The following is an 18922-nucleotide window of genomic DNA, read 5'->3' on the forward strand; positions in this document are numbered from 1 at the left end:
AAGACATACATAGTCATCCAACTACTTAAATCTAAGATAAATCCTCCTTTTAATAACACTTTAAACTTAGTAGATCTAAAATTATTTAAAGTATGTCAATTTAGTAAGATCATTTTAATAGGAGAGTATTTTGACAGCTAGAGTTACCATTTCATTCTAAAATATTGGTAAAATAATTTTTCATATTGGATAATGATTATGCTAATTTATTAATATCAGGCTAACAGTATATTCCCTACATCTGCAAACAAACTATACTGCTAAAAATGAAAACAGTATATTTGACATAAACATTGATAACAAAATATTATGTTCTCACCTATAGAGTCAGGCAACTGTTGCAACATATTGGATGACAGTAAGAGGTCCTCCAGGGCTTCACATCCAGAAATGTCCATGTCAACGGTTTCTATTCTGTTTTTTGACATATCCAGGTATACCAACATCTTTAACTTCCCTATAGACTTGATGACATTGAGTAAACTCAGGGTTAGTGAGAAACTTTCAGGAAATATTTTAAAGTTGTAAAAACCACAACACTGTAAAATTAATTTCAAAAGCAAATGCAACAGTAATAAGTATTGGTGAGAATGTGGAGAAACTATAACCCTCATACATTTCTAGTAGGAATGTAAAATTATGCAGCCACTTCGGAAAACAGTTTGGCCATTCCTCAAAATGTTAAACAGAATTTCCATATGACTTATCAATCCCTAGGTACATGCTCAAGAATGAAACATTTGTCCACACAGAAACACAAATATTCAAAGCAGTGTTATTCACAACATTCAAAATGTGGAAACAACCCAAATGTCCATAAACTGATGAATAGATAAACAAAATGTGATATATCAATAAGCTGGAATATTATTTGGTAATAAAAAGCAATAAAGTACCAATGCATGCTACAAAAATGGATGAACCTTGAAACAAATGCAGTGAAAGATGCCAGTCACAAAAGATCACCTATTGTAAGATTTTACTTATATGAATTGTCCAGAATAGATAAATCTATGGAATCAGAAAGTAGACCAGGGTTGCTAGAGGCTGGGAGATCAGGGGGAAGGAAATAACTGCTAATGGCGTTCAGGGTTTCTTTCAGTGGTAATGGAAATGTTCTAAAATTAGATTGTGGTGATGTTTGTTCAATTATGTGAGTACTCTAAAAACCATCAAACTGTATACTTCAAATAGATGAATTTTATGATATGGGAATATATCTTGCAACATAGATATGTTAAAAGATAACAACAACAATCTCAACGTTGCCAAAGACTTAAATGAATATAGAAAAAAAAGGAAGGGAGGATGGAAGAGAAAGTTGTCACCCAAACAACATATGCTGACATAATGATTCTTATAATTTCAAATGCATGAGAAAGGTATTAAATCATGATTTGAACTTTACTCTACTAAGGAGAATCAATATTTTGTTCATTCAACAGTCCTTTTTGAGGATCTACTACATACCAGAGCTTGTATTATATACTGGAGAACAATCATGAATATCTTAGCTAAGTATGGGGAGAGACTTGTCATGATAACAGACAAAGTCTTTATCTTTAAGGTGCTCATACAGTGAAGGAAACTGTCCAATAAACAAATAATTATAAAACCCCATGATATGTGCAATAAAAAAAAAAAGCCTATAGAGAATGCCATAGAAACTGCAAGGCTGCAAATTGCCTGGAAGGCACTGCTTGTCCAGAAAAAGAGAACTTGTACCAGGAAGAGAGAAGAGTGCAGAGAAGTGTGAAAAAGGGAGTATGTTTGAGGAAGAGTGGGAAATTCAAAGTTACTGAATATAGTGATGAAGTTAAGCATTAGAGGAAGTCATCTGCTAAAAAGCCTTACTTTTTATGTGGGGGTTATTTGAACTCTATCTTATTGGCAAGGAGAGCTATTCAAGGCTTTTAAGATGGTGAACAACATTATTAGATATTTGAAACTGAAATAATAATCTCAGGGAAATGTGAAGGGAAGATTCGTGACTAGAGTTAGAGTAGAATTGAAAGGATCAGAAGGATCTGGAAGCTGTTTAGCTAACGAGATGAAAGGGACCCGAGTTAAGGCAGTAGAAGTGAGGATGAAGTGGGGATGGCTCAAGAAAAATTTAGAAGTGGAATGACTGGATTAATAACTGATTTCTGAGGACAGGGGTGGAATCAGATCATATGGTGGGCAAGGGATGAACAATGGTTATTTAGCTTGGACATGAATTATGGGACCTAGAGCAAGATGAAATTCTTCATTTTCCTTTTCTTTAAGGGCATGCTTTGCAAATAAATGTCCCACCCCTATCTGTGTTCAATGGTTCATCTGCTTGTTTGTCTACCTGTAACACTTTGCTATATTGTCTCTAGTTATTTGACAGAGTATAAGCAAATAAACACAACATCAACAAATTAATTACACAAGCACATACTTGGCACTATGCTAAGTACCTTATACATATTACTTGATGCAATACTTTATGTTCTTGTTGCTCAGAATGTGTTTTACACAGCAGCCGTATCAGCACCACCTGGGAGCTTGTCAGAAATGTGGAATCAAGATCCACTCCAGACCCACTGAATTGGAATCTGTACTTTAACACACACTAAAGCTTAGAGGTTAACTAATATCACACTGGGTTCCCTGAGAAATGGAGATAAAGAGAAATTTTTGAGAGAGAGTCTAGGGATTAATACCAGTGAAAAGAAAGAAGGAAGGAAGGAAGAAGGACTGGGCAGGTGAAGGTAGGCTGTGATGGTTCTGAGGAATTACTCAGCTGACTCTTCAAGTAGTACTGCAGTTGTCTTGAGTAGCAGTGAAGGGGCCAGAGCTTCATACTCTTGCACTGATTGATCACTGAATTGGTGGTCTCCTGGAATACAGTTATAACCCTACGTGAGAAAGTTCTCTCCAGCTGAGGAAAGTCCTGAAGAGGGTGGAGAGTTGCAAGCAGTATTCCCAGAGGTTGAGGGAATAGAATAAGCTCTTCATTCCAGGAGGATGACACATGACTGGATCCACCACAAGTAACATTCCAACATTGCCCCATAATAAGGAGTGGAGCTAAAATTTCACACTCGATTTTATCGGATTATAGACTATAAAGCCTATTGATTAGATTAGCAGTTCCTGACCTCTAAATTGCTTATTAACCCAGCTCATATCTCTAGCCCTGCTTCTTTGCTTCCCTTGTAGGCAGAGTCTGAACACAGTTAGGGTAGGTGAACAGTTGCTAGGCTAGGAACTGGGTGCTCTGGATGAATCAGGCCAGAGGGCTGAGTTTCTTCTCATGCCTAGAAATACGTCAGTTGGAAAAATACTGTCACACTTCTTAGAGCTGTCCACTCCAAGGAACTATTATACTAACTTAGCTCATCTCTTCTGATGAGCACACAAAGAATAATATATGTGTTTACGTTTGTATGTGTGTGTGTGAGGATTTCTTTTTTTCGTTCCTTTATCATGAGAAAATTTCTTTTCTCTTTGAAGCTTCTTGAATTGCTATCTGTAGCACAACTCAATATGTTCGTGTGAAGTTTCTAAACATCTTTTTTTGGAAGCAAAATAACACTTCGGTGTTTATTTTTGAGTCTTTCTAAACCCTCACTTTGAAGCGCCTTATAAAGGCAATAATAGCCTGGAGTGATAAAGGCCTTTGTAGCCCAATGACTCAAGAGTTCTTGAGGATATTAAATGTTACTCCAACATCCAGACATAGAGGGATCTACAGATGAGCAGAGGGAAACAAATTAAAAAAGGGGAAGCCACTACAAGAAAAAGGAGATATTGGAGTTTGCTGTTCAATTATATTTTTATTGACTGATCTTAGAGTGATGGTTGTAAGACAGAGCTATGTAGCAAACAAATTTTTGATCATTATTTATTTGCTTCTCTGATTTGTGAAAAGTAAAGTGGAAAAATGATAATCCAGGCTTCTAAAAGTATTTAAAAATATATTAGCTTAATGTATTATGGTATGTGAACTAAAAACAAAAGGAATGTGCTTTTTTCTCCTGTATCTTATGACACTAAATATTTAGAATTAATCCTTCTGTGAAACTGATAGACACGGGCTGAAGACTGCATTCAAGCTTAGCCTTTCAAGGGCAAATGTTTCTAGGTAATTGTCTAACAACTTTTTGCCAGTCTTAGGCATTCAAAAAACCACACCTGTTTACAGGCGGGAGGTGTAGGAGTATCCCATAAGTATTCCCATAAGGAGAGTCACAAAATTTGGAATTCAAGTGTACTAAGTAAAGCAAGAAACCCACTTAAAGATGGTGTATACAAGAAAAAACTACTTTGTAACGGACAAATTAGACAGCACTATCTGTTTTACAGACGACTGAATCACTATCTTGACATTTAAATAATACATTGACTATGGAATTCATCCATCTTCCCTCATAATTCAGTTGGTAAATCATCTGCCTGCAATGCAGGAGATCCGGGTTTGATTCCTGGGTCAGGAAAATCCCCTGGAGAAGGAAATGGCAGCCCACTCCAGTATTCTTGCCTGGAGAATCCCATGGACAGAGGAGCCTGGCGGGCTACAATCCATTGGATCGCAAGAGTTGGACACGACTTAGTGACTAAACCACCACCATGGAATTCATCTGCAAGGTTGGATTTTGGGAACAGAACAAGTGTGAAAAGTAGGATAAGCCCAATTTTCATTTATACCTTCTACTGATTCCCATAGCAACAGCATTTGGAGCATCAGAGTGAGCAAGAGCCTCTGAAGCTGGTTTGAATGACAGGTCCACCATTTACTGACTGTATGACCTTGGCCCAGGTACTTACTCTTTCTGTTTCAGTTCCCTCATCTATAACATGGGGTTGGTAATAAATTCTGCTTCACAGGGTTGCTCCGAGAATTTGGTGAGTCACTTGTAAAATGTCTAGATAGTGCCTAGCCCCTGATAAACGCTATGTAAGTAGTTTTGAATAAATAAATACACTGCAGGTATAAAATTTTCCCACTAGACATGTATTCTGATTTCCACCAACATGATGGACATGAGTTTGAGTAGGCTCCGGGAGTTAGTGATTGACAGGGAAGCCTGGCGTGCTGCAGTCCACAGGGTCACAGAGAGTGGGACACCACTGAGCGACTGAACGGAACTGAACTGATATACACCTTGAATATGGCTATGTGTAGTAGAATATAGATTTGTCTCTTCTGTTATATGCAAACCCCTCAAACAAATATGTTCAAGGTCATTGAATATATTATTTTTGTAACTTTGACATAAGCATGGTTTCTAATTCATAGAGGTATATTTGTATATGGTTTTTAATAAATCAATAAACAGAAACTATGCATGCTTTTCTGTTTTGTATCTGTGAGGATAGTAGAAATGTATTCTTTTGGTGAGAGAAGAAAGTATACGTTTCCTAATCTTTTGTCAGATTTTCTTCTTTATGTGGTCCCATACTTATTCAAAAGAGAATAGCTTCCTCTTCTTGCTTTTGCAATCATTTTAAGAAATGTTTAATGTCAATTCAAGCAAAGAATCAAGTCTGGCTTTCGGAACACACATTTAAATCTCAGTGGCTGAAGAATTATTCCACAACCAACTGCCCTGGCTACTTAACCCCACGCAAGGAGTTTAGAGTGGCTTTCACCACTGAGACCTTCTAGTTGTTTTGTGTGTGTGTTGTTTAGTTTCTAAGTTGTGTTCAACTCTTTTGTCAGGCTCCTCTGTCCATGGGATTTCCCAGGCAAGGATACTGGAGTGGGTTGTCATTTCCCCCTCCAGGGGATCTTCCCAACCCAGGGACTGAACCCATGTCTCCTGCATTGCAGGTAGATTCTTTACCATTGAGCCACTTGGGAAGCCCTATGTATGTGTGTACATGCTTATACTTGAGTGCACGTGTCATGAGTGGCAACGAACAGTGTTATATGGAAAGCCATTCTTTCACTGGATGGAAAATGAATGGTCACACTCAGTGAGGTGACTAGTGCACCTATGATTCAGGAGATGTTACTGAATTTTCTGTTAAAGAAAGATAATTTGACTTTAACTTCCTATTTTTAACAAGTTATGTTCCTTGCGTTTTTCAAAAAATCAAATAGATCTACTGGAAATCATCTGAACTGAGAGAGAAATTTTTATCTTGTGGAAGAGCTCAAACAATATGAACAGAAACCATTATCTAATTACCTATAAGAAGAAAATTGATTTTGTAAAACTAAGGCTTGGTATTATGTATAGCATTTTTTTCATATAACAATATAAATTTGTTCAGATTTGAAAAACAGTAAGTACAGAAGGAGATGAAATGTACTTCTAAGAGTATAAGAAAAATCTTTCATATATGTTACATACTCATTTTACACACCTATAACACACATAACACTAGTAACACTCAATATTAAAAAACAAACTAGTGAAAAACACTTGATGGAATACTATTATCAAATGTTTAACTTTGAAATGAAAACACTGAGTTTTAAGATGTTAAGATTAACCATTATCAGTTACAATTAATATACAACATAGATGCTAGACGACATGGCATAATAAAAACTTACATACCCCAGGTAGCACTTGCAATGCATTATTATCCATCCACAACTCCCTTAAATTTTGTATTTGATCCAGAACTTCAGGCTGGGGGAGAAGTAGGGAGAAAAGAGAGAGGAAAAGACAACTAAATTAGTCTTTTCTTGTCACAGTATAAGATGTAATTTATTGGATCTGAAACTTTTATTTGGGAATCCAGTGTTAATCCTCTAAGAAATTCCAAGCTTAACGTATCTCTTCTAGAAAAACTGGTATTCCCTGAGGTAGCCAACCTATAGTTGATGTGGGAACCATTAGAACAAGAATAATAAAAGTTAAAATCTGTTACTCTCCCTTAACACGCAATAACTATTCTCTGCAATATTTATCAATGTCTTCTTCACTAGAGTATAATTTTTTGAAGAGCAGAGTAATATTCAGTTTTTAATCCCTGTGTCCTCAGATCCTCATTGTTTGCCATGGTACTTGGTAAATAGTAGGTTTTTATCATAACACCATACACACAAACATCTTCTGCTCCATGATGTAATAATAGTATAGGAGCTTCCCAAGTGGCACAATAGTAAAGAATCTGCCTGCCAATACAGGAGACACCCTGAGTCAGGAAGAGCCCCTGGAGAAGGAAGTGGCAACCCATTCCAGTATTCTTGCCTGGAAATTTCATGGACAGAGGAGCCTGGTGGGCTACAGTCCATGGGGTTGCAAGGAATTTGACACAAGTGACTGAACGAACACACACACACACAATAATAGTATAAGACCCACTCATTTCTTATCCTTTCATTTACTCAACAAAAATTATTTGTTGAATAATGGGGAGGCCTACTATGCAAAACATACAATGCAGGATCCACAGTTATTCAAAGCTAGTCCCTGCCTTGAAGTAGCTGATGAGCTAATTGGGGAACTAAATGTATATAAGTAACAAAAACACAAGGCATCACATGGGAGAAAAGAATAATGTAGAGAAGTTCAGAGAAGAAAAGTTCAGAGAATATGAATATGATCAAGGGATAACATACTATGCATAATAAATACTTTAATTCCAAAATTAGAAGCTGTCTCTAAATTCTGTCTCCTAGGAAGCAGACTATTCAGTTCTTGATTTATGATGACCTCTTCCTGATTTCTTTCCAGAAATTATCTCCCCTGTCCCCACTCTAAGGCCACCTGCTTCCCTTGAAGTTGATTCCTTTTTTTTTTTACCACTCCAGGGAATTGACAATGGCCTAAATTAACTACTGCATTATATTCACCTGCCCACAGGGTTTGGCTCAAGGAACCATTCAGAGCGGATAAGAAACAATGATTCTCTGACTGAGTTTGGTCTTTGTTTAGTTACTAAGCTGTATCCGACTCTCCTGTGATCCCATGGACTGTAGTCTGCCAGACTCCTCTGTCCATGGAATTCTCCAGGTAAGAATACTGGAGGGTTGCCATTTCCTTTTCCTGGGGATCTTCCTGACCCAGGAATCGAACCCATGTCTCCTGAATTGACAGGTGGATTCTTTACCACTGAGCCACCAGGGAAGACGTCTCTGACTGGGACTTGGGGAAAAGACTCTTGCTCTTGTCTGCTGGATTTGAAACTGGAAGGGTTCAGTTCTGGGGGCTTCAGGCACGAGGTAAGAAGGAGAGCCTGTTTGAATTAAAAGATGGATCCTGATGGCATTATTTAAGCTTAGAATTAAGCCACACCTTGTTGTTAGTCACTCAGTTGTGTCCGACTCTTTCTGACTCCATGGACTACAGCCTGCCAAGCTCCTTTGTCCACGGAGTTCTCCAGGCAAGCAAGAATGCTAGAGAGGGTTGTCATTCCATTCTCCAGGGGATTTTCCTGGCCCAGGGATCAATCCCTGGTCTCTTGTATTGCAGGCAGATTCTTTACTGTCTGAGCCATCACCTTAAGTCAGATTTTTTTTTTTTTTGTCTCCAACTAAAAAAATTATCACTGAAATAAGATATAACTATAGTTCAGTAAAATTTGAGACCTAATGAGGAAAGCTAGTATATTTGATAGGATATCCAGTGGAAAAGAATGGAATGGTATCAATGTTACTACTGGACTATTGATAACTGTGGGTCAGTACAATACACTTCAGAGACTTCTGGACTACTTTGGAGATAAGTTTCTGATGCCTTTAGCCTGCAAATGCAATGGAACATGGTGCTATTCCTGAGAGAAGTTTCACTTGTAACAAGGATCAAAATCTAAAGTTTCAACTTGGAAAATAGTTAGGACTACATGAGCAAGGTGGGGGGTGGATTTTTGTATAGGAAAATGTTCCCACTATTGCTTAGCTCCTGGGGAACAGGGAGTGAACTACTCTATTGGAAAACTCTGTCTCTGTATCAGTCATACGGCATAATTTTTCTAAGCTCAGGCATCATGCAGACTTTAGGGGAAGAGAAAAAGTTGCATACCTAAATTCAACGCAAGTTTATGGAATAAGACAGAGGCTAGTGTATAAACTTGAAACAATGAGCATTATTCAGGAAGTCTAGCTGTGCTGTGGTAACAGTTTAATCCTGAAATCTCAGTGGCTTAACAAACAGGATTACTTATTCTTACTTCATGTTCACTGTGGGTTTCTGCCCCCCACCAACTGGTCTTGTGTTACCACCAAATCAAAAGACTTTCAGAAGAGTCAAAGCAGAGAGAGAGAGTATGGAAAACTAGCCACTGCTCTTACAAATCTCAGACTGGAAGTGACATTTAATCACTCCTTTTTATAGCTCGTTGTCTAGAATTGTTTATACAGCCTGGACCTAAGTTTAGGGAAGGCTGGGGAATGTGGGAGGAATTCAAGGAATATTGGGTGACTACTAAAAAGAGTCAGACACAACTTAGCGACTAAACAACAACAACTGCCCCTCCCACACAGTGACACCCTATGAAAAAAAAGCATGACCAGAATGAAGATACAGTACTTTCATAATTTAGTTATCCCTTAATTTTATAAGTACTTATTAAACAGCTTCTAAGTCCAGGGACTTCAGTAGAGTCATAAAGTGTGCTATGATCTCTACCCTCAAGGAACCCATGGTCTATTTCTTGAGCAAACATATAAAGAGCAATTCCATGACATTATGGGAATACACGGAGAAGGCAATGGCACCCCACTCCAGTACTCTTGCCTGGAAAATCCTGTGGACGGAGGAGCCTGGTAGCCTACAGTCCATGGGGTCGCTAAGAGTCAGACACGACTGAGCGACTTCACTTTCACTTTTCCCTTTCATGCCCTGGAGAAGGAAATGGCAACCCACTCCAGTGTTCTGGCCTGGAGAATCCCAGGGATGGTGGAGCCTGGTGGGCTGCCATCTATGGGGTAGCACAGAGTCGAACACGACTGACGCGACTTAGCAGTAACAGCAGCAGCATGGGAATACAAAGAAGGAGGGGTCTATAATGCTTTAGTATCAAGGGAAACCAGACATGGTTTCCTGAAGCTGAGATGAGAAGGAACTGGTCAGAAGAAAGGAGAGGAGAGGAAGCATATTTTAACCAGAATCACAGTGGTGAGAAACAGCATTATGTATGCAGGGGAACCATAGGCAGTTTGCTTTACTGAATTGTCAAGTTTAAGATGGAGTAACTAGTGTAAGCAGCAGAAAATGAGGCTAACAAAAGAGGGTAGGGTCTGTCAAGGCCTAACCTTTTGTTAGGGAGACAGGAATTTATCTTATGGGTCAAGGAGCATCACTAAAGATTTTCTAAGAGGAAGCTATATTTTATATTTATCACTCTGCATGCATGCTAAGTCACTTCAGTAGTGTCCGACTCTGTGCAACCCTATGGACAATAGCCCAACAGGCTCCTCTGTCCATGGATTCTCCAGGCAAGAATACTGGAGTGGGTTGCCATGCCCTCCTCCAGGGGATCTTCCTGACCCAGGGATCAAACTCCTGTCTCTTACATCTTCCACATTAGCAGGCAAGTTCTTTATCACTAGTGCCAACATCCTTTTGAAAAAGGAAAGAAGCCAGAAAAGTTTATTAGGACTAGTAATAAAGAAATAATGAGAAATAAAGAGAAGTTGGATTTAGGAAACCTTTGGAAGATGCATGTCCCTCAGTTACACAGCATATGCTACTGACGACTATGGAGGTGCAGAATATGGAGGTAGGAGTAGATTTATGAAAGGGATTGGATTCATTGTTGTTTTTTTTTTAAATTTATTTATTTTTAAATGGAAGATAATTGCTTTATAATATTGTATTGGTTTCTGCCATACATCAACACAAATCAGTCACAAGCACACATATATCCCCTTCCTTTTGTATCTCCTTCCCACTTTCCCCTCTGGAACCTCCCTCCAATCTCCCACCCCTCTAGGTTATCACAGAGCACTTAATTCAGTTTTGATCACGATTAGCTTTAGGTTCCTGTGAGACACAGATGGACACATCCAGAAATCAGTTGGCTATTAAAATCTGAAGCTTACGGGATAGGTCTGAGCTAAGGATGTTCAACTTAGGTATTTTGTGGACATAGAACTCTTGTAGATGAGCTCCCTATGGGGAATGTGAAGAAAATCAGAGGTACAGGTGACCGAGGAAGGAACACTGTGGATACCAACACTTGAGAGTTGAAAACAGAAAGTGTCACCAGCAGAGCCCACTAAAAATTTCCAAGAAATAAAAGTAGAATCTGGGTAATAAAATAGAACCTTTTTTTTCCCTTTGAACTTCATCTAGTTACACTTCTCATAGGGTGCCATCTACAGAAGCCTTGCCCCAGGCACTTCAGAACAGAGTTGTCTAGTGTAAAATGGCTGTACCAGTTATGCTGAACACCTCATCTTGGGGCATGTGCAGAGACACTGCACCTGGCACTGTGATATGGAGCCTATGCAGCACATCTGTGCCCTCTAGAGCATGTGCTCTAGAGTGTGAGCTCCACCTCTTCATTCCCCGATCAAAGAATAAAACTTTCCTTTGCTCCTGAGCTGAACTCAGTCTTGTTCTATTGGCTGGAAGGACACCAGGCTGGAGGACCCTTATTGGGGTCCAACTGGAAAGGGTCAGTAACAGAAGGGCAAAATACAGAAGAAGGCAAGAAGAAATGGAGTCCAAGGAAGTAAGGGCTTATTAAAGTCCAATGAACAGAGTTGTATTAAAATAAGGAAGTAAAGAAGAGTATTATACACTGGAGAGGTGTCCGGTAAAATAAAAGATGAAGAGGGGCACTCAGTTTTGGAAATAGTAACATACTGGTAAACTGGGTGATAGTAATTTCATGAGATAACTATATTACAGTGGGTTGAAGATAACTAATAGGCAAATAAATGGGGACAATACAGATAGAATATTCTTTGTAAAGTCTGGGTGAAATGAGAGGAGAGAAATTGAGGAGCTAGGAAGAAGTTGAAGAAGCTGAGGAAAAAGAGGAAGCTGACAGGAAGATACTAAATGAGAATGGTTCATACTGGAATCGTCTGAGGGGAATCAAAGAAGAAACTGAGGGGACTCGAAAGAGCTCTATCAATGACAACTGTTATTTGAACTTTTGGGGGAGCCAGGTGGGAGACTGACAATCTAGGAAAAAACAGAATAAGAGATTTCAGGTTTCCATGAGGCCAGAGAGAAGTGTAGTAGGAGTGAGGGATTGAGAGAAGTAAAAGGATAAAAAATTAGAATGGGAGAGCAGAAGTTAGGAGATCAAGATTTCTGAAGTTTTTTCAGGCAATGACAAAATTCAAGCTGTAACCCTGGGTATTATGACACCTTGGTGTGTGTGGGCAAGGGAGGATGCTGTGGAAACATAAGACCTTGAGTGATCTCTAAGGATCTGTGTAACCTTTGGTGGACTCCATAGCTTGCTCCCTTGGCTGTGTCAGGTAAGGTGAAAGTGAAAGTGTTAGCTGCTCAGTCATGTCAGACTCTTTGCAACCCACAGACTGTAGCCTGACAGGTTCCTCTGCCCATGGTATTTCCCAGGCAAGAATACTGGAGTGGGTAGTCATTCCCTTCTCATATAGGTTCTTCCCAACCTGGGAATGGAATCCAGATCTCCTGCAGTACAGGTGGATTCTTTACCATCTGAGCCACCATCAGGTAAAGTGGCAGATAAACTTGACCAATAATACTTCTAAAATATCTCTCATGCTGGGTTCTTCTGGGGACTCTAGGCATCTAAGACAACTTGGAGAGGGATTACTGATGCTAACCTATATTTCTACTTTATTTCGAAAGTTCTCATTTAATCAACTTAAAAACATAATAAGGTAACAGTAGTCCTACTTTACAGATGGAGACTCTGAAAATCATTTTCTGGGGAAAATAAGAATAGGTGGATAAGGGTTGTGTAACTGCAGCTGGGATCATTGCTCAGGTCTCCTGACTCCAAAGATGACATCATGTTACAGCTTAAAACCGAAATTCTGAAATAATGAAGAATGCTGGTGATCACAAATGCCCAATAAAGAAAGTAAAGCATATGCTGGATTTCTAAAAAACAGATAATGTTTTCATTACTGGATGTTATAATAAAATGTGTCACAGAGGAAATCTCAACAACTTCCTAATAAAAGAAGAGACCAAATATATTTAGCAGATCAATATATAACCTTGCTGAAACAACATAAAGATGGAATATCTCATGATCAATAGACAATTTTGAAATGGATCTTGGAATTAAACTAAATGGCTTACACCCAACCTAACACATAAATTGCCTTTTATTCATACCACTTGATTTCATTCTCAAAGTCAATTGTTTCCATTAAAAATGAGCGAATTAACTGAAGAATGGCTTGGCATACTTCATGCTCATGAAGGTATTGTGAACTGGACACTCACATAAACTCCTTTAATGATTATAAATTAGTGTAGTATTTTAGGAAAACATTTTCAAATATGTATCTCATGTTATGAAAATATTCACATTGGTTGTAGGACAGTTATCGTACTGAAATTAACTGAAACATAGAAAAATCTTATTGCAGAAAATTTTTATTATAGGATAATTAATAATATTAAAAACTTAGTCACACTTTAAATAAACAACAGCATAAGAAAAGAGATAACCAAATTACGATAAAATCATAAGTTGGTACAGTGTAAAACTAAGATCATGGCATTGGTCCCATCACTTCATGGCAAATAGATGGGGAAACAGTGGAAACAGTGGCTGACTTTATTTTTTTGGGCTCCAAAATCACTGCAGATGCTGATTGCTGCCATGAAATTAAAAAACACTTACTCCTTGGAAGGAAAGTTATGACCAACCTAGACAGCATATTAAAAAACAGAGACATTACTTTGCCAACAAAGGTCCATCTATTCAAGGCTATGGTTTTTCCAACGGTCATGTATGGATGTGAGAGTTCAACTATAAAGAAAGCTGAGAGCCAAAGAATTGATGCTTTGAACTGTGGTGTTGGAGAAGACTCTTGAGAGTCCCTTGGACGGCAAAGAGATTCAACCAGTCCATCCTAAAAGAGATCAGTCCTGGGTGTTCACTGGAAGGACTGATGTTGAAGCTGAAACTCCAATACTTTGGCCACCTGATGCGAAGAGCTGACTCATTGGAAAAGACTCTGATGCTGGGAACGACTGAGGGCAGGAGGAGAAGGGGACGACAGAGGATGAGATGGTTGGATGGCATCACCGACTCAATGGGCATGGGTTTGGGTAGACTCCAGGAGTTGGTGATGGACAGGGAGGCCTGGCGTGCTGCAGTTCATGGGGTCGCAAAGAGTCGGACATGACTGAGCGACTGAACTGAACTGTACTGAACAACAATGAGAATGAATTATCCTTATTTTTATGTAAGATATACCTTGCAAATAATATTGAATGAAAAAGCAAGTATGGAAAATTTGTATAACAGAAATTAGCATAGATTTTAAAGTATTACATATTTATATATACATATACATACAATAAAAATAGTAATATTGAGTAGATACACATAAAATTAAAAATAGTAATTGTCCTAGAATTGGAGTAGGACTAGGAGGGTGACTTTTACTTGGGGTCTGTTGTTGTTGTTCAGTCATTCAGTCATGTCTGATTCTGTGACCCCATTGACTGCAGTATGTCAGGCTTCTCTGTCCTTCACTATCTTCCAAAGTTTACTCAAGCTCATGTCCGGGAGCCGGTGATGGACAGGGAGGCCTGGCAAGCTGCAGTCTATGGGGTCGCAAAGGGTCAGACACGACTGGGCGAGTGAACTGAACTGAACTAAACTGATGTCCATTGAGTCAGTGATGCCATCCAACCATCTCACCACTGTTGTCATTCTCCTCTTGCCCTCAATCTTTGCCGGCATCAAGGTCTTTTCCAATGAATTGGTCCTTGGCAAAAGAACCTTCAGGTGGCCAATGTATTGGAGATTTAGCCATCTGAAGGTGGCCAAAGTCGGAGAAGGCAATGGCAACCCACTCCAGTACTCTTGCCTGGAAAATCCCATGGATGGAGGAGCCTGGTGGGCTGTAGCCCATGGAGTCGCTAAGAGTCGGACACGACTGAGTGACTTCACTTTCCCTTTTCACTTTCATGCATTGGAGAAGGAAATGGCAACCCATTCCAGTGTTCTTGCCTGGAGAATCCCAGGGACAGCGGAGCCTGGTGGGCTGCTGTCTGTGGGGCTGCATAGAGTCGGACACGACTGAAGCGACTTAGCAGCAGCAGCAGCAGCAGCAGCAGCAGATGGCCAAAGTATTGGAGATTTAGCTTCAACATCAGTCCTTCCAATGACTATTCAGGGTTGATTTCCTTTAGGATTGACTGGTTTGATCTCCTTGTTGTCTGAAGGACTCTCAAGAGTCTTCCCTAGTACCACAATTCAAAAGCATTAATTCTTTAACACTCAGCTTTCTTTATGGTCCAACTGCTACATCCATGCATGACTACTGAAAAAACCATAGCTTAGACTATATGGACCTTTGTCAGCAAAGTTATGTCTCTTTTTAATTCGCTCTTTAGATTGATCACAGCTTTTCCTCCAAGGGGCAAGCATTTTTTCCTTTTACCAAGGAGCAAGCATTTTGTGGCTGCAGCCACCATCCACAGTGATTTTGGAGCCCAAGAAAATGAAATCTTTCACTGTTTCCACTTTTCCCACTATTTCCCATGAAGTAATAGGAGCAGTTCAGTTCAGTTCAATTGCTCAGTTGTGTCTGACTCTTTGTGACCCCATGGACTGCAGCATGCCTGGCCTCCCTGTCCATCACCAACTCCCAGAGTTTACTCAAACTCATGTCCATTGAACGATGATGCCATCCAACCATCTCATCCTCTGTCATCCCCTTCTCCTCCTGCCTTCAATCTTTCCCAGCATCAGAGTCTTTTCCAATGAGTCAGCTCTTCGCATCAGGTGGCCAAAGTATTGGAGTTTCAGCTTCAACATCAGTCCTTCCATGAATATTCAGGGTTGATTTCCTTTAGGGTGAACTGGTTGGATCTCCTTGCAGTCCAAGGGACTCTCAAGAGTCTTCTCCAACACCACAGTTCAAAAGCATCAATTCTTTGGCTCTCAGCTTTCTTTATAGTCCAACTCTCACATCCATACATGACTACTGGAAAAACCATAGCGTTGACTAGATGAACCTTTGTTGGCAATGTAATGTCTCTGTTTTTTAATATGCTGTCTAGGTTGGTCATAACTTTCCTTCCAAGGAGTAAGCATCTTTTAATTTCATGGCTGCAGTCACCATCTGCTGTGATTTTGGAGCCCCCCAAAATAAAGTCTGACACTGTTTCCCCATTTATTTGCCATGACGTGATGGGACTGGATGCCATGATCTTAGTTTTCTGAATGTTAAGTTTTAAGTCAGCTTTTTCATTCTCCTCCTTCACCCGCATCAGGAGGCTCTTTAGTTCCTCTTTACTTTCTGCCACAAGAGGGGTGTCATCTGCATACCTGAGGTTTTTTATATTTCTTCCATCAATCTTAATTCCAGCTTCTTGGTCTATAGTGTTTTATTTCTTTCCCTCCCAAATCTAACTCAGATACAAAAATTAGTTAACAATTGTTCCTTTTAGTTGGCAGTTATTTGATATATTACTTTGAAATTTTTATATTTTTATATTTGCTTTCATTTTTTAAAACACTAGAAACAATATGATAAAATAAAATTTTTTTCTTCATAGGCATTATTTCTGTGTTTTCCAAATCCTATAGTATATTGTTGTTTTTCAGTTGCTAAGTCATGTCTGACTCTTTGTGATATAGGCATTAATTTAATACAAATATTAGAGAATATTTCAGTGTCTTGGCTTACATTTATACTTACCTATACCACTATAGTATTATCTTAAGTGATCTTATTTTTATTAGTTGAAGTGATCTAAGAAAATGGTTACATCAGTTTTAACATAAATAAAGCATACGGTTTCCGTTACTACAACAAATTCCAAAAACTCCTGTCATGTACATGCAGCTTACTCTGTTCTCTTTATTTGACTATATGTGTTACTTTTATTCCACTAATTTGGATACTAGAGTTTGATTATATATTTATACCTCTATTAGATGTTTTCTTCCAATAAGGCTAAGAGAAATGTTCACTAAAAAATATAACATCTGACATTTTTCTAATTTTGCCAAAATTAAACTAGGGAACTTTAAAATTTAAAAAAGAACTTTGCATTTGAAATGTCTTAAAATTATTGAGGTTATCTAGCAGATACTGTAGCTAACAAAAAATTGTTATTCTCAGAAATAATGCAGAACTGGAAGGCAACATGGAACCTGGTTCAAAATGCTGTTAATACACAAGAAAGTGGTTTCTCAAATCAGTATATGTAAAATATCCAATGCAAATTGAAAAAATTATATTCTCTAACCAAAGTGACCCAATTATGACATTTTGTTGAGTTATCTGTTATTACATTCTTTCTAAATTTTGAGATCAATATTTCAAAGTATCATTTATTTATTTTTTACTTTATCATTTTTGCTTGATAATGTTAGAGCTTGCAATTTGCCAAGGAAGCAGGGCTTCCCAGGTGGCTCAGGTAATAAAAAATCCACCTGCCAATGCAGGATCCCTGGGTTGGGAATATCCCTGAAGATGGCAATGGCAACCCACTCCAGTATGGCAACCTGCTCCATGGGCAGTCCATGGGGTTGCAAAAAGTTGGACACAACTGAGCACACATGCCCCTCCAAGGAAACACGACTGCATTTTAAGAAACTTTTCCTCATTTTCCTTCATATTTTAATTTCACAACACACTTAGCTTCCCTGGTGGCTCAGGTGGTTCTGCCTGCAATGTAGGAGATCCTGGTTCAATCCCTGGGTCAGGAAGATCCCCTTGAGAATGGAATGGCTACCCACTCCAGTATTCTTGCCTGGAGAATTCCATGGACAGAGGAGCCTGGAGGGCTACAGTCCATGGGGTTGTAAAGAGTCAGACATAACTGAGTGACTAACACTTTCACTTTAGCTTATTACCAGCTCTATAGTTCTCACAACTAGGAAATCTTTTATTTATGAATTCCATGATGCACTGTTGAAACTCTTTCTGATACACAAAACTGAATAACTAAAATTGTTCAGCTCTTGATGACAAACCTGCTTGTTCATTCTCTCAATAGTCCTGTCGAACATGCCTTTAGACTGTTTAACTTCTTCAGTTAATTTCTTTTGAGATAAAAAGGTTAGCTCCATATGGTTGAGCATATTTACAGTTTATGTTAGTTTCATGTTTCTCAATTTCACTTCAGATGCCACTCCTACTAATATGTTCATAAATTTTAAAGTTTTGGTTTCAATTTAACTACTACAGTTAGGTAACATGTAGAAAATATTTTTATATTTTAGAAATTATTGAATGAATAAATACATAGGCATTCTTAACAACAATAATAAAAATGCATGGCTGAGAAAATAAGATTAATTTATAATTAATTAAAACATTTTCAGCCATAAACTATTAGGTTTATTATACCAAATATATGAGTGTAATACATTTCATTTAAATATTCAAATCAATATATTACTGTCACACAGGAAGTAATCCACAGATGACATGATGTTGAGAGGAGACAATGCATTAAATGACTGAATTAGTTTCCAAAATAATCTGAAATATTAGAAGACTCATTAATTCATTTGTTTATAAATATATCCACTCAATCAAGAAATGTTACCTACCCCATGATAAGAAGGCATTTTATAAAGGTCTTTGGGATTACAATACAGACTGTTACAGGATTGTTTCTCCATCTTCTTTATCAATGTCCTGTTCCAAATGCAACATATGTTGGTTTTTCCCCTCTAAGTTACTAAACATTAAGTGTCTTCAACAAAGAGGAATTTATTCAGAATATCTGGAAACCATTCCATGGGAGAAATGGTTAAAATGCCTCAAACTGTTGGACTGAAGATATAGGTGTTAAAGATTCCCATCTTTGAGGATTATTATAAGGAAGAGGGGCTGGGT

The 18922-nt window shown here is 38.5% G+C and overlaps 1 protein-coding gene across 6 annotated transcripts in view; it reads right to left on the reverse strand.

The window, feature by feature from the left end:
- Positions 1-18922, reverse strand: part of LRRC7 (leucine rich repeat containing 7) — a 574473-nt gene that overhangs the window by 140259 nt on the left and 415292 nt on the right. For 2 of the 6 annotated variants that reach the window (XM_081490661.1, XM_081490662.1), the window contains 2 exons: positions 6540-6614; positions 2445-2866 (listed from right to left, as the gene is read on the reverse strand). In XM_081490661.1, the coding sequence (XP_081346787.1) occupies positions 2684-2866; positions 6540-6614 (258 nt within the window). In that variant the 3' untranslated portion in view covers positions 2445-2683. Of the gene's footprint in view, positions 1-319; positions 465-2444; positions 2867-5728; positions 6615-18922 lie in introns of those variants that run through there. The other 4 variants (XR_014053759.1, XR_014053758.1, XR_014053757.1 and 1 more) reach the window with 3 other exon arrangements.

The sequence above is a fragment of the Giraffa tippelskirchi genome, chromosome 5, assembly GCF_054371585.1.
Source record: "Giraffa tippelskirchi isolate mGirTip1 chromosome 5, T2T-mGirTip1v1.2.pri, whole genome shotgun sequence".
In the NCBI taxonomy this organism is placed as follows: domain Eukaryota; kingdom Metazoa; phylum Chordata; class Mammalia; order Artiodactyla; family Giraffidae; genus Giraffa; species Giraffa tippelskirchi.